This window comes from Rhinolophus hipposideros (genome assembly GCF_964194185.1).
Source record: "Rhinolophus hipposideros genome assembly, chromosome: 5".
Classification (NCBI taxonomy): domain Eukaryota; kingdom Metazoa; phylum Chordata; class Mammalia; order Chiroptera; family Rhinolophidae; genus Rhinolophus; species Rhinolophus hipposideros.
In genome coordinates, this window is record NC_138051.1 from 56,682,728 (window position 1) to 56,696,990 (window position 14,263).

The window sequence follows — 14,263 nt, forward strand, 5'->3', positions numbered from 1 at the left end:
GCTGCCTCCTGGGGTGCTGAGCCTTTGGGTCTGCTATGAATCCGTCTGTCCATACTCATCCTTTAGGGATGAAAAGACTGAGTTGGACCCTGAGAATCAGATCAGGCTGATTTCCTTCATTTTGGAAACGTGGCTATCTGTGGAAATGGCCTTGTTCTGTGCCAGGAACTGAGAGTACAGAGAGGGGTAAAGGGCAGCCTTTGCCAGGACACATCTACTCAGGAGGCAAAACATGATTGTACTCAGGGCCCCAGGAGAGCCAGAGTACCAAAAGCAGAAAACAAGAAAAGTCCAGCTTTGATTAACTTCCCCAGAATCTTGCAATCAGAAATTCTAGAATGAAGTCGTTGAAATTGTATGCCCCTGTTCAGTTTTGTATTTTCAGATGAGGAGTATTTTCATTTTGAATTTCATCTGGGGGAGGGGCACAGTAAGCTTTTCAAGGCTTTGGGCCACTTAAGGTCTGACTCCTCCTGCTTGGACCCCATGGCTTGCATAGGGGGAGAGACCTATCAGAACCGATGAGAACACACGTCATGCCATAGGTGCTGTGATGTTAAGGAGGCTTTGAGAGCCCAGAGAAAGTGATTCATTCCACTGGAAACATTGAGGAGAGGCTGACAGGGCCTCATAGAGATGGAGAGCTGGAGATCCCCATAGGTGGAAGGCAGAAGGCACTGGGCCCAAGGCCAAGCCCTCCTATAGCAGGTTCTCCTGCCTCTGAGCCCCCTGCCCTGTCCAGCCCTGTTTAGGGGCCTGTGCTATCTGAAGCTTCAAAGGGCAGGATGTGGGTATTTATAACCCAGAAAGAAGAAGAAAGCCCTGCCCTATCTCCATAGCCCTGCTAGCTGGGGCACTTGTCAGGCCCCCCTCCGTTCACCCGCTTCCTTTGAGTCTCTTTGAACACAGAGACTTCACACTGTGGCCACATTCCCGTAGCCTGATCCTTGCTTGCTGCAGTGAGCAGACTAGGCCCTAGGCCACTGTGTGTGCATCTGAGAAGAGGGTGGGAGAAGAGAGGAACAAAGCTGTTGAGGGGAATTTTAAAACTTAACTTTTATTTATTGATATAATCATCATAAAGGAAATTTAAATGTTTCATCTTTGATCCCATAAGATAGTTATAGTTGTTTTATGTATGTGTGGATCTATCATGGAGGAGGGTATGTTTTTAACTCTCTTAAGTACTGCTTTGGCAGATGTTCACATCCTCATCGGGCCCTTTAAAGATCTGTGCCTAAATGTGAATGTCCTGATTCCTTCCTCAGGAAGGTACTGCGACAAGCCAGGGTGGGGAAAGAGCTTGAGCTGGGCGATCCCCATGCCTGGTTCAGCTAAATGTGTCCCAGGGGCCTTCTGGGTGTGATGAATGGCCAAAGCTGGATCTTCTCTTCTTGATACTTCCGCAGGTTCCTCAGGGGTCCCTGCCCTGGTCCTGCGTCTGTGGTTCTTCCTTAGGGGCATACCTTTTCTCTAGCTGGCCCCTTGCAGCAGTCCTCGCCTTTGCTGGGGCCCTTTACCCTTCAGGTGTCCTCTGCAGGAAGATCCCTTTAAGGATTGCCCTTCAGCAGGGGCCGCTTCTAGTACAAAGCACATTGTGCCTTGTGCCCCGCCCCATGGAGCCACCTTTGGACTCCTCAAGTGGGCCAGAAGACACGCGTCAAGCTCTCCATCACATTATTTGCTTATTGAACAAATATCAATTGAGTGTTTGCCATGTGCCCCAGGCCCTATTCTAGGCCCTTGGGGAAACTTCAGAGAACAAAATAGACAGACATCGCTGCCCTACAGTGTTTATGTTCTAACAATAGAGTCAGACAATAGACGATAACACAGTATCCAAGTAAGTTATAACGCGTGTTAGGCTAGTAGCATTATGGGGAAAAGGAAAAGTCGAGCAGGGTAAGAGGCATCAGGAGGTCAGGGGTGGGAGGTCCAGTTTTAATTACGTCAGGGCCAGCCGCACTGCTCAGTGGGAAGCTAACATCTTGAGGAAAGACAAGGAGGCAAGTGATGGTGCTAGATGGCTGCCTGGGCACAGCCTGGGCACGGGAAGAGTCCCTGGAGCAGGGGCCTCCAGCGGAGCCAAGGGATGCTGATCTGGGGTCCCCAGAAAGGGACCAGCTTTAATAGGAGCATAGAAAGTAGGCACTTTGTTTGTTTGCTTGATTAAGTAATGTGTCTGCCTTGAAGTACAAGGAAAGAGAGTCCAGGACTTGGCCCTGGAAAATGTCCCCGGTTGTAGTTTTTGGCACAGTTCTCAGGGGGCAGGGTGCCAATGGCCCAGCATGCAGGGCTGCAGGTTACAAGGGCCACCTGGCTGTGTTACAGTGACTCGTGGACTTGCTCTGTGACACTCAAGATGTCATTCCCCCTCTCTGGACCTCAGTTTTCATGTCTATAAAATAAGGGGCGGCTCCAGCCCGACCCCCATGTCTGGGAGGGTCTGTGATTCTACTAGCCCCATCTGCCTGCAGGAAGGGAACACAGCCCTTCATCTGGCAGCTGGCCGGGGCCACGTGGCTGTGTTACAGCGACTCATGGACATCAGGCTGGACTTGGAGGAGCGGAATGTGGTAAGTTACTGCCTGGAGGATACAGAGATGCATGACACTCCTTCCCTGCCTTCAGGGAACCCTCAGCCTGTTACGTAGCCTAGTTTTCTGTGGTAGAGGCCCTGAAACCAGGAGCTGAGAACATGTTCTTGTACTAACAGCCACCAGGAAAAACTAAGCAGCAGCACAAAACTCCAAACTTACTGGGGCACTAGGCACAAGGGATTACCAAGAAGTCATACATAGGGGAGCAGCCAGATGGCCCAGTTGGTTAGAGCGCGAGCTCTGAACAACAGGGTTGCTGGTTCGATTCCCACACGGGCCAGTGAGCTGCGCCCCCCACAACTAGATTGAAGACAATGAGCTGTGGCTGAGCTGATGGAGGGGCAGCCAGATGGCTCAGTTGGTTAGAGCGTGAGCTCTCAACAACAAGGTTGCCGGGTGCCAGTTCAATTCCCGCATTGGATGGGTGGGCTGTGCCCCCTGCAACTAAAGATTGAAAACGGCAACTCGACTTGGAGCTCAGCTGTGCCCTCCACAACTAGATTGAAGGATAACAACTTGGAGCTGATGGGCCCTGGAGAAATACACTGTTCCCCAATATCCCCCAATAAAATTTATTTTAAAAAAAGAAGTCATATATAAGGTGTGTGCTCAAAGAAGGTAGAAGTCTCGGTGGCCAGAATGGTCAGGGATGGCTTCCTCAAGAAGGAGGGAAGGGACAGAGAACAGGGGTGAGGTGGCCTGAGGGCGAGGAGAATGTGAGCAGAGGTGTGGAGGAGGGGGTGAATGTACCACATGCTCCTCGAAGAGAAAACCTGGTGCGGGGCTCAAGGAACCACAAGTAACCAGGCCATCTCCTGCAGGGCAGTGGAGAGCTCAAAGAGCCCTGGGTCCTCGCCTGAGGGCATCCTTTCGTCTCAGGTTCTGGCCCCAGCCTCCTCCATCCTCATACCTCTTCCATGTGTTTCAGGAAGGTCTGACCGCCCTGCACGCGGCTGCTGAAGGGATCCACCCCAACTGTGTGCAGCTCCTCCTGGGGGCTGGGAGCAACGTGAATGCCCTCACCCAGGTAGCCAGGCCTCCCCACAACTGACGTCTGTCTGCCCTTGGCTACTGAGCTATAATCATGTCAGCAGTAGCAGCCACAATGATACCTGAACATTGTGTGACCAGAGGCTATGAGGCAGTAGACCCAGGTTCTGGTTTTCGCATCTCTATTGCTAAGCTGTGTGATCTGGGCAAGTTACTTAACCTCCCTGAACCTCGTTTCTCAACTATAAAATGGGCGTGAGATTTACTTACTTTTTTACATTACTGTGAGGATTAAATACCTAGCACAGTGCCTGGGACATAATAGGAGCTCAATGCTTGTTCATGTCTTCTTATTGTTGGGCACTTCATAGTTCACAAAATGCTATCATATCTGTTTTTTCAGAAAAGTGTCCCCCATTTTACAGATGAGGAAACTGAAGCTTAGAGAGGTTCAATGACTTCTCCAGGTCACAAGCTAGTAAGAAAAGCTGAGTCTGAAAAAAACGTATTGTCCTGACTCCAGAGCTCATGGAAGATTTGCCCCGCCGAGTGTGGGGTGGTTCCCCAGTATGAGGCCCACCTGTGCAAGGGACACACCATCCCTCAGCTGTGGCCTGAGTGTGATTCTGGGACAGCCCTCTTCTCTCCCTCATCATATTCCCACCAAATTCTTAAATTGGCTGTTAGAAATTTTCCTGTGTCCTAGAAAGGAGGGTTGTGGTCTTTCTTTAAGTAGGGAGTTTGGTACTTTTGTTTTGCTTTTTGTTTTAAGATCAATGACAAAATAATCTTTCTTGGTGGGTTGAATGGTTACAGGGTCTGGAATTCTCTATTTGTTCTAAATTTCAATAAAAAGGCAAAAATAATATTGTTAATAATAAAATATAAATAGCAAAAATAGTTTTAAAATAGGAATTAAAATGGTGTGCCAAAATATTTATTTGGCACAAAAGAAAAAAGTCAAGGAGAAACAGTAGAACAAAAAAGATAGGAGATATACAGAAAATAAATAGCAAAATGGTAAATATAAATGTAATAATATCAGTGTTAAACTCTTCTAAGTGTGAATAATGCTTTATAAGCCACAAAACACTTAATTTACAGAACTCTCTTAGCAGGTATAGGACCTACTAGCCTAGGGGCATGGGGGTGAGAAGGGACGCCAAGGCCCAGAGAAGGAAAGTAGCTGCCTCTGCAAACTGTGTCCTTCCGGTGTTGCTCTCTGGTCAGCAAGGTCCGTTCTCTATGTCCAGTGCAGTACTCAGCACTGGGAGGGCTTTCTGACCGTAACAGCATCGGAGTTTATAGACTGGGGAGGTCGTGTCCAGCTAGTGGTCATGTGTGGGCCTGGGGCTGCCCACTGCACTGGGTCTTGTGCTCCAGTTCTTGGCTTGAGGTTTCTGGCAGAGGCAACATTCCATTCTGACACTCCCACCCCTCACGGTGTGGTGCAGCAGGGTCTCCAAGGAGGGGGCAAACCCAAAGTGAATGCATTTCTCATTGAGTGGTGGCCTGCTTACCACCTACTCTGTGTACCCACTCAGACAGGACTTTGGGAAGGGGACCAACTTGTCCCAGGTTGCTCCATGATGTTCTGGTTTTAAAATGGAAAGGCCTGCATCCCAGGGAACCCTCAGTCCCGGGCCATCTGGGACAGTCGGTCACCTAGAAGGGCCTGCCTGGCAGAGCGGGAAGGTCTCTTCTGTGAGATCCTTGTTGGGTCAGGGGTGGGTTCTAACTAAAGGAGAGCACTTAGAAGGCCCATCTGGGAGGAAGCCCCTGCTCTGGCCCCTCTAGGTCCTGCTGGGACACCCTGAGACCGGTTCCAACTGGGCGGTGTGTGCCGGGTAGCGTTTGCTCTGTACTGGCAAATCTTATTTGTCCCCTTCTTTGAAAAGCATCTCAGAGTCTATACTCTGTCTTTACCAGCTAAGGAATCATGCAGGCTCTGGCCTATGTTTTGAGTTTGTGATGGGGGGTGAGGAAAAGCTGAGACCATAATGAGCTCCTGTTAATACTCACCAGGCCTGGGAAAGTCATTGATTTCTCCAGCCTCCAGTTTAATGGGGATAATAGTCCTGGGGGTTGGGAACTGGTACTTTTATGTTGTGAGACAAAAATAGAATAATGAACCCAAATGTGCTTCGTAAACCCACAGTGAGGGAGCCTTAGGATCTTGCTGTGATTCCTGTTTTTCCTCTAGAAGGAGCAGAGCTGCCTCCACTATGCAGCCCTTGGTGGCTCTGAGGACATGGCCCGGGCCCTCATCCATGCAGGAGGCTGCACCAACGTGGCTGATCATGTAAGTGGGGGCCAGAACTGAAGGGGGTCCCCACTGCAAAGTCTCCCATGACCTCATCGATTGGGGTTGGGGGCCAGGATCAGGGAAGCTGGCAGCACACAGCAGAGTCAAATAAGGTTCGAAAGGGACAGGATTAGAATGCAAGCTTGCATTTCCTCCCAAGTGAATTATCTGTTCGTGTTCTCCACTCATTTATCCATTGGGTCTTAGTAATTATCTCTTTATTACAGATCTAGCCTCTTGGTTGTTCACTCTTTTCCTCTTATGTTGTGGTACACGCAATATACCATAGGTGACAGTATAATCTTGTAGTTAAGACATAGATGTTGGCGTTAGACAACCTGGGTTTGAGGCCTGGCTCTGCCACTCACAAACTGAATGACTCTGGGCAAGCAGCTTTGACCTCGCTGGCCTCTGTCTCCTTATCAACAGGTACTATTATTATTCCCATTACATAAATGAGGAACTGTCTGTTTAAATTAGAAAGAGGTCATTTCATATAGCTGAAATAAGTACTCTATTTAAAATTATTGTAAAAACAGAGTAACACAATTCATTGGAATATAGAGGGAAAAAAAAGGCACTGTAATCCCAACACCCTAGTAAAGTAATACTTTTCTTTATTCCCTCTCAGTGTCGCCTCATATATACAGAAGCACCTCCAGCTGGAATGAATCCAGACTAAGACAGAATTCTAGAAAGGGAGGTGCTTACTTGTTTTTCCCCCTCAAGACACCAGAATCTTGACTCCTGTCCAGTGGAGTCTACCCCTCCTAAGTATCCAATGTTGCTGCATAGTTTTCCTAGTAGCCATTTTTAGGGGCTGACCATGCCAGATGTGGTCCGTTGTCCACATCACCTTTTACTTAACAGTTCTTCAACTGTTGGATATTTAAGTTGGCTCTGATTTTGCCACATAAATAATTATTTCATGAACATATTTGTGGTGTATAACTTTTTATTTCTTTTGCATTATGTGTGAATTCTCCAAACAGGATTTTTAGGTTAGGTAGTAAAAACGTTTTTATGATTTTTCATGTAAGTTGTTAAATTGCTTTCCAGAAAGGTCACACCACATAGCACCCAGTCAGTTATAGGTGACTTTTTACCAATATTAGATATTACATTGTATATTAGATTTTTAAGTTTTCTCCCAATTAAAAAAAAAAAGTCCATAGTTTACATTAGGGTTTACATTAGGGTTCACTCTTAGTGTTGTACATTTTATGGGTTTGAATAAATACAGAGGGTGCCAAAAAAATGTATATACATTTTAAGAAAGGAAAAAGCTATTAAAATTGTAATACTCAATATATACCGATATCAAAAGATGAATACAAGTCACGTTTGACTTTGTAATGACAAGAGGTGCTCAAAGTGGTTATCATCAGCTCCCAGACACTTCTGATTACGGCAAGCTACTGCTTGAGCAACGTTGACTGAAGTGTCCACTTGTGTATATTTTTTTGGCACCCCCGGTATATAATGACACGTGTCCACCATTATAGTATCATACAGAATATTTTCACTGCCCTAAAAATCCTGTTCTTTGACTATTCGTCTCTATCCATCCCCCACCCAACCTCTGGCAATCATGATCTTTTTACTGTCTCCATAGTATTGCCTTTTTCAGAATGTCATACAGCTGGAATTATACAGTATGTAGCCTTTTTAGATTGAGTTCTTTTACTTAGTAATATGCATTTACGGTTCCTCCATGTCTTTTCATGGCTTGATAGCTCATTTCTTTTTAGCGCTGAGTAATATTCCATTGTTTGGGTGGACCACAGCTTATCCATTCATTTACTGAAGGACATTTGGTTGCTTCCAAGTTTCAGCAATTATGAATAAAGCTGCTATAAACATCCGTGTGTGGATTTTTGTGTGACATCAGTTTTCAACTCCTTTGTAAATACCAAGGAACATGACTGCTGGCTCACATGGCGATAGTATGTTTAGTTTTGTAAGAAACTGCCAAACTGTCTTCCTAAAGTGACTCCCATTATATATTCCCAGCAGCAATGTACGAGAGTTCCTGTGGCGACACATCCTCACAAGCATTTAGTGCTGCCAGTGTCCTGGCTTTTAGCCATTCTAGTAGGTGTGTTTTTATGGAGCACTTTTTTATTTTCTGTCACTACAAGATGCTCCAGATTTATCCTATATATTTCCTGCCTCAGGAAATATATATATATACCCTCCCTAATCACCTGATCTGGCCCCTATGACTTCTTTCTTTACCCAAAGAGAAAGGAAATATTGAAAGGAAGACATTTTGATGACATTCAGGACATCAAGGGTAGTACGACAACAGCTCTGATGATCATTCCAGAAAGAGTTCCAAAATTGCTCTGAAGGGTGGACTAGGTGCGGGCGTCAATGCATAGCTTCCCAATGGGAGTACTTCAAAGGTGACCGTAGTGATATTCAGCAATGAGGTATGTAGCACTTTTTCTAGGATGAGTTCGTGAACTTAATTGTCAACCCGTATAGTCACTCCACGAGTATAAGATGCTGCCTATTTCCCCACAGCTTTGTCAAACATTTGGCCAAACTTTTGGATGTGTGCCAATCTAACAAGGGAAGAATTTTATCTCCATGTAATATGAATTTGCATTCCTCTTAAGGGTCTTCTCTATGTCCTTTTCTATCAAATGTCTGTTCATGTAGCCTTTGACCATTTTTCTCAAAAATACTTACTTTGTAATGATTTGTAGGAATCTGTTGAAGAACATCTGGGTTGTTTCCAGATTGGGGCTACTATGAATAAAGCAGCTATGAACATTCATGTACAGGTTTTTGTATGAACATAAATTTTCATTTCTCTGGGATAAATGCCAAGAATAAAGTTGTTAGGTCCTATGGTAATTGCATATTTAGTTTTATAAATAACTCCAAAACTGTTTTTCCAGAGTGGCTGTACCATTTTACATTCCCACCAGCAACATATGAGTAATCCATTTTCTACACATCTTTGTCAATATTTGGTGTTGTCGCTTTTTCATTTTAAACATTCTGATAGGTATGGAATGTTACCTCACTGTGGTTTTAACTTGCACTTCCCTTGTGAGTAATGATGTTGAACATCTTTTCATGTGCTTATTTGCCATCTGTATATCCTCTTCGGTGAAATGTCTAGTCATGTCTTTTGCCCATTTTCTAAAGTTTTATTTGTACTGTAGAGTTTTGAGAGGAGTTCTTTATATATTCTAGAACTAGCCTTTGTAAGATATGTGACTTGCAAATATTTTCTCTTGGTCTGTAGCTTGTCTTTACATGCTCTTTTTTTTTTAAAAGACACCAAAGATTTTTCTTTTAATCTTTTTTTTTACAGGACTTTTTTTTTTATTGGGAAACAGTGTGTACTTCCAAGACTTTTTTCCAAGTCAAGTTGTTGTCCTTTCAATCTTAGTTGTGGAGGGTGCCATTCAGTTTCAAGTTGTTGTCCTTTCAGTCTTAGTTGTGGAGGGCGCAGCTCAGCTCCAGGTCCAGTTGCCGTTGCTAGTTGCGGGGGGCACTGCCCACCTCCCTTGCCGGGAGTCGAGGAATTGAACTGGCAATGTTGTGGTTGAGAGCCCACTGGCCCATGTGGGAATCGAACCGGCAGCCTTCGGAGTTAGGAGCACGGAGCTCTAACCGCCTGAGCCACCGTCCGGCCCCTACATGCTCTTAACAGGATCTTTCGTAGAGCAAAACATTTTTAATTTGATGAGGTCCAATTTGCCAACATTTTTCTCCTATGGATCATAATTTTGGTGTCAAATTTAAGAACTCTGCCTAGTCATAGATCCTGAAGTTTTCCTCCTATGTTTTTTCTAAAAGTTTTATAGTTTTATTTTAAGTCAGTGATCCTCCATTTTGCGTCAATTTTGTATAAGGTGTGAGGTTTCAGTTGAGCCTCTCTCTCTCTCTCTCTTTCTCTCTCTCTGTCTTTTTGCTTGTGGAAGATCAATTGCTCTGACACCATTTATTGAAAAGGTTATCTAACATTTCTCCATTGAGTTGCTTTTACACTTTTGTCAAAAGTTAGTTGGACATAATTGTTTGGGTCTTTCCACACCCCCCACCCCTTTTAGCATACTATTCACACGGTTTTGAAGCATTTCCTAAACTTTTTATTTTAGAATATATTTAGTTTCACATAAAAGTTGCAAAGGCAGTGCAGAGAGTTCTCATATCACACACCCCACAGCCAGGTCCCCTGTTAGTGTAGTCCATCTTACATTGATATCCTATATTTGTTATCATGGATGAACCAATGTCAATACATTATTACTAAAATCCATACTTTTTTCAGATTCTTTAGTTTCTACCTAATGTTCTTTTTCTGTTCCAGATGAAGAGTAGTGGAGAAGGGAAATGACTTGCCCAAAGTCACATAGTGAGTTCCTGGCATAGCAAAGTCTCAAACTTGGGTCTTCAGGTTCCCGCTTAAGGCTCAGTTTTGGACTCCAGGGATTCAGGCTTTGGGGCTATAAATGCCTCATGCCACCCTCCACACCCAAAAGCACGATGTATACCCCTCCCTAGTCCCATCTCCTAGCACCCACCTGCAGCTGGGCAGCCTTGGGAGGGACCCATCAGTTGATCCGTGTGTCTCTCCCCTCAGCAGGGTGCCTCTCCAATTCACCTGGCTGTGAGACACAACTTCCCTGCCCTGGTCCAGCTCCTCATTGATGCCAACAGTGAGCTGGATGCCATCGACAAGGTAAGTGGCTGCAGGAACCACATGGGCCCCATGGAGCCTCTGGGTGCCCTGCCCATCTGGCGGGGCCTGGCTCCCATCTACTAGCATGGCCCAGAGCTGAGGAATTGCTGTTTTAGCTTGGAAACAGCTCTTTGAATATGCGTTGAAGGTAAAATCATTTTATTAACTCTTCCACTATTTTGAACATGTTGGTTGTTGCCAAGTTTTTGCCATGATATATATATATCTCTGCAGTAAACATCTTCCTACACTTAACCTTTTCCTTTCGTTGATTTTTTTTTTTTTTTTTTTTTTTTTTTTTTTTTTTTTGCCTTAGGAAAAAATTCCCAGGTCAGAGGGGACTGGGCAGTCTTGTGTAATAACAAGAGGCTCCAAGTCCTGAAGGTGTTGAGAGTCCTGTTGGGAGCTTTTAAAAATTCTCCTCCCCACAACCCACCTCCCAACCATATCGTCCACAGTGCTGGTACTCACAACCACTAGCGGTAGAAAGCAATTTGGCAGGATATATCCTATATCATTAAAATGGTCAGTATTTGTATGTCTGAGAATTGAGCTTCAAGAAATATGTTAAGAGCTCATGTACAAAGATATTAATTGCAGTACTGTTTATCAGTCTTCAATTTGAAAATGACCCCAAAATTTAATAACGGTGAAGTGATTAGGTACAGACGGACTATTATGGAGCTATTAAAAATGGTGTTGATCAGCATTTATACTATATGGAAAGTATTACGTTAGGTAATAGATGCACAATGGTATCGAACCATTGTGCCGGTTCGATTCCCACATGGGCCAGTGGGCTCTCAACCACAACATTACCAGAAAAATAGATGCACAATGTATCACAATGTATATACAGGGTGATCTCAAATATGTAAAGCCATAAAACTAAGAACACTCTGCATTGAAGAAAAGACTATAGGAGAGATATACTAGGATCATTACTGAGGTTGACTTAGGTGGACTAGCAAGTGGTAGTATTGCTTTGTTCTCTCCACTTCTTTGTTCTCTGCTGAGTATAATGTTCATGATTAAACCCAGTTTATCTTCCCTTATAACTTCTTAGAGAAACTTTATTAAAGCCCAGCTGGGAATGTAACCACCTTGGTCCTGTCTTGACGTTGAGCCTGAGGCCACCCTTCCATGCTTTTCTGCTACCCCGTCCCCTTGGCTTCTTCTGCAGAGGCAGCAGACACCGCTCCACCTTGCTGCAGAGCACGCCTGGCAGGACATAGCAGAGATGCTCCTGGTCGCGGGGGTTAACTTAAAGCTGAGAGATAAGGTACCTCTGCTCACATGCAGCATTCCTTTCAAGCTCCCTCTTTTCCAGAGACCCTGATGCAAATGCCTCCTGCTCTCAGGGTGTCAAATCCTCCCATCCCTTACATATCAGCTCAAAGGCAGCCTCTTCCAGGAAGCCTTCCTGCCCCTCCTCCACCTTCCCTGCCTCCTCGGAGGGCCTTCAGCACTTGGCATGCCTGTCATGCAGGGACTCTAGTCCCGCTCCCTGCACAAGAACGCAGATTATGATGAGCCAAAAAAGAACACCCACGGAGCCATGGATGGGGGGTTCATACCACTATACTTTCGCTGGCGGTTGGGTTGGAGACACAGGAAGCAGGAGCCACACGATCCACAATCTGCGGGCCGCTTCTCTGCCAACCAACTCACCAACTAGCCACGGCAGTTATATTAGTGGCTAATGGCTAACTGGTAATGGCTGATGGCCAACGAGTCACAGCTGATGGCCATCTACTACCTGAGCCAGCACCTTTCCACATGAGGCCAAGAGCCTGGAAACTGCTCTCCTGGCTCTGTCCCCACAATGACCCTTCTCCTCATCTAGGTCTGTGATATGGTTTTCTTCTGTTTTAGGGCCCTCATCAGATTCTAAGCACCTTGATGTACCTGGTGGGCAGTGGGGAGGGGGAGTGGAGAGAGGAGCAGCCATCACCATGCCACAGTCCCCTCCTTGTAGGATAGGGTTGTGGGAAGGCTCCCAGCTCATCATACCTCGGAGGCAGCTAACCTCCTCAGGTGGCTGGACGTCCAGGATGAGTGAAGACTTGATAGGAGGGTGAGGAGGTCTCAGGCTCATGAGGGAAAGGGTGTTCGTACTTGTGGCCCAGTAAGGCTAGCCCTTGGGATGTTGTGAGAAGGGTTGGGGGCAGGACCAGGCCCTGAAGCTCGGCCTGGCAAGGGCTCCCCTGCTTTAAGCTGGGCCCCAGGGCAGCTGGCCAAACTCGAAGAGGTGCTTCCCATCTCCCCACAGGTCCTTGGGGGTGATGGAGGCAAGCACTGTACAGGACGCTGGGAGCCAAGGGCTGGAAGCCTGAGGGAAGGTGGGCGAACGCTTCACAATGAGCCCAAGCCTCATCTCTGGGCCTTGCTTACATCTGAGAAATGGAGCTGGTAACAAGTTATGCAGGCTGCGATTCATAAACTCTTAAAGGCTTCCTAAGTTCTAAGGAAACACAGGAGGAGGTGGCTGGCATTATTATTATTACCATATTCTTTCTGTGATTTTTCCACCTCTCTGGTCATGCCCAGAAAGCCTTTCTGTTCTCCAGTGTAGACTACTGGAAACTGGTTTCTTTGGGCAGCAGGGTTTGTAGTCAGTGCTCGAAGCCACCCTTCACCCCTCCTGTAGACAGCCTAACTGCCCTTTTCTCTTCTTACTTGCAGCAAGGAAAAACCGCCCTGGCAGTGGCTGCCCGCAGCAACCACATCAGCCTGGTGGACATGATCATAAAAGCGGATCGTTTCTACAGATGGGAGAAGGTACTGAGACCCTGTGCTTGGTCTTTCCGCGTTGGAAAGGGAGCGGCTTTGGCTTCAGATGGAGCTGGCTTTGACCAATTCAGGTGCCCCTCAGTTTCCAAGGTGGTGATAATCTCTGCCTTACCTACCACCAGAGTTGTCTGTAAGGGTCTGGGGGGGTGGGGCACCCAAACCACAGTGAAACGAGGCTGACTTAGGTCCATGCCAGTGTGGAGAGACTACTGGACATTACTGCCACTCTTGGTTGATGGATGAATGCATGCACGCATGGACAAAGAGATGGCCAGTTGGTTCCAGTTCACTGCCATCTTTAGGTGATTGGAACTGCTGCTTGGGGTGTTGTGTTCAGGGAATTTTCTGAGCCCAGAAGAAAAGTGTGTTAGGATTGATTAGTGATGTCTGCTGTGGAATTGGGAAATAGTGGCTTATGGAAGGCTATACATTTACTATGCTTGTTGTCAGCAATGAGGGGTGGGGAATTTTTTTGGTGTCTGAGGGATTTTTTTTTGGTTTGTTTGTTTTCTAAGGAGTGCACAGCTCACAGTGGCCCATGTGGGGATAGAACCAGCAACCTTGGTGTTATTAGCACCACACTCTAACCAACTGAGCTAACCGGCCACCCCAAAGGTTGTTTTTATACACAGAAAATAATTTTTACATTTACTTCAATTTTAAAAATTAATACTCAATATACTACAAATTTGAAAACTAGTTTTCCTTAAACTTTTAAATTCATTTTATAAATCTTATTATTCTATTTATACAACTGCGTTTCCCCGAAAATGAGACCTAGCCGGACAATCAGCTCTAATGCATCTTTTGGAGCAAAAATTAATATAAGACCCGGTCTTATTTTACTATAAGAAATCAATATATAATATG

At 45.7% G+C, this 14,263-nt stretch overlaps 1 protein-coding gene across 6 annotated transcripts in view; it reads left to right on the forward strand.

Annotated features, from left to right (window-relative positions):
* ANKDD1A (ankyrin repeat and death domain containing 1A) overlaps positions 1-14,263 on the forward strand; it is a 35,204-nt gene that overhangs the window by 14,270 nt on the left and 6,671 nt on the right. For 2 of the 6 annotated variants that reach the window (XM_081048677.1, XM_081048680.1), the window contains exons 7-12: positions 2,478-2,576; positions 3,529-3,627; positions 5,794-5,892; positions 10,502-10,600; positions 11,784-11,882; positions 13,286-13,381. In XM_081048677.1, coding sequence (XP_080904803.1) covers positions 2,478-2,576; positions 3,529-3,627; positions 5,794-5,892; positions 10,502-10,600; positions 11,784-11,882; positions 13,286-13,381 — 591 coding nt within the window. The remainder of the gene's footprint in view (positions 1-2,477; positions 2,577-3,528; positions 3,628-5,793; positions 5,893-10,501; positions 10,601-11,783; positions 11,883-13,285; positions 13,382-14,263) is intronic. The other 4 variants (XM_081048678.1, XM_081048679.1, XM_081048681.1 and 1 more) reach the window with 4 other exon arrangements.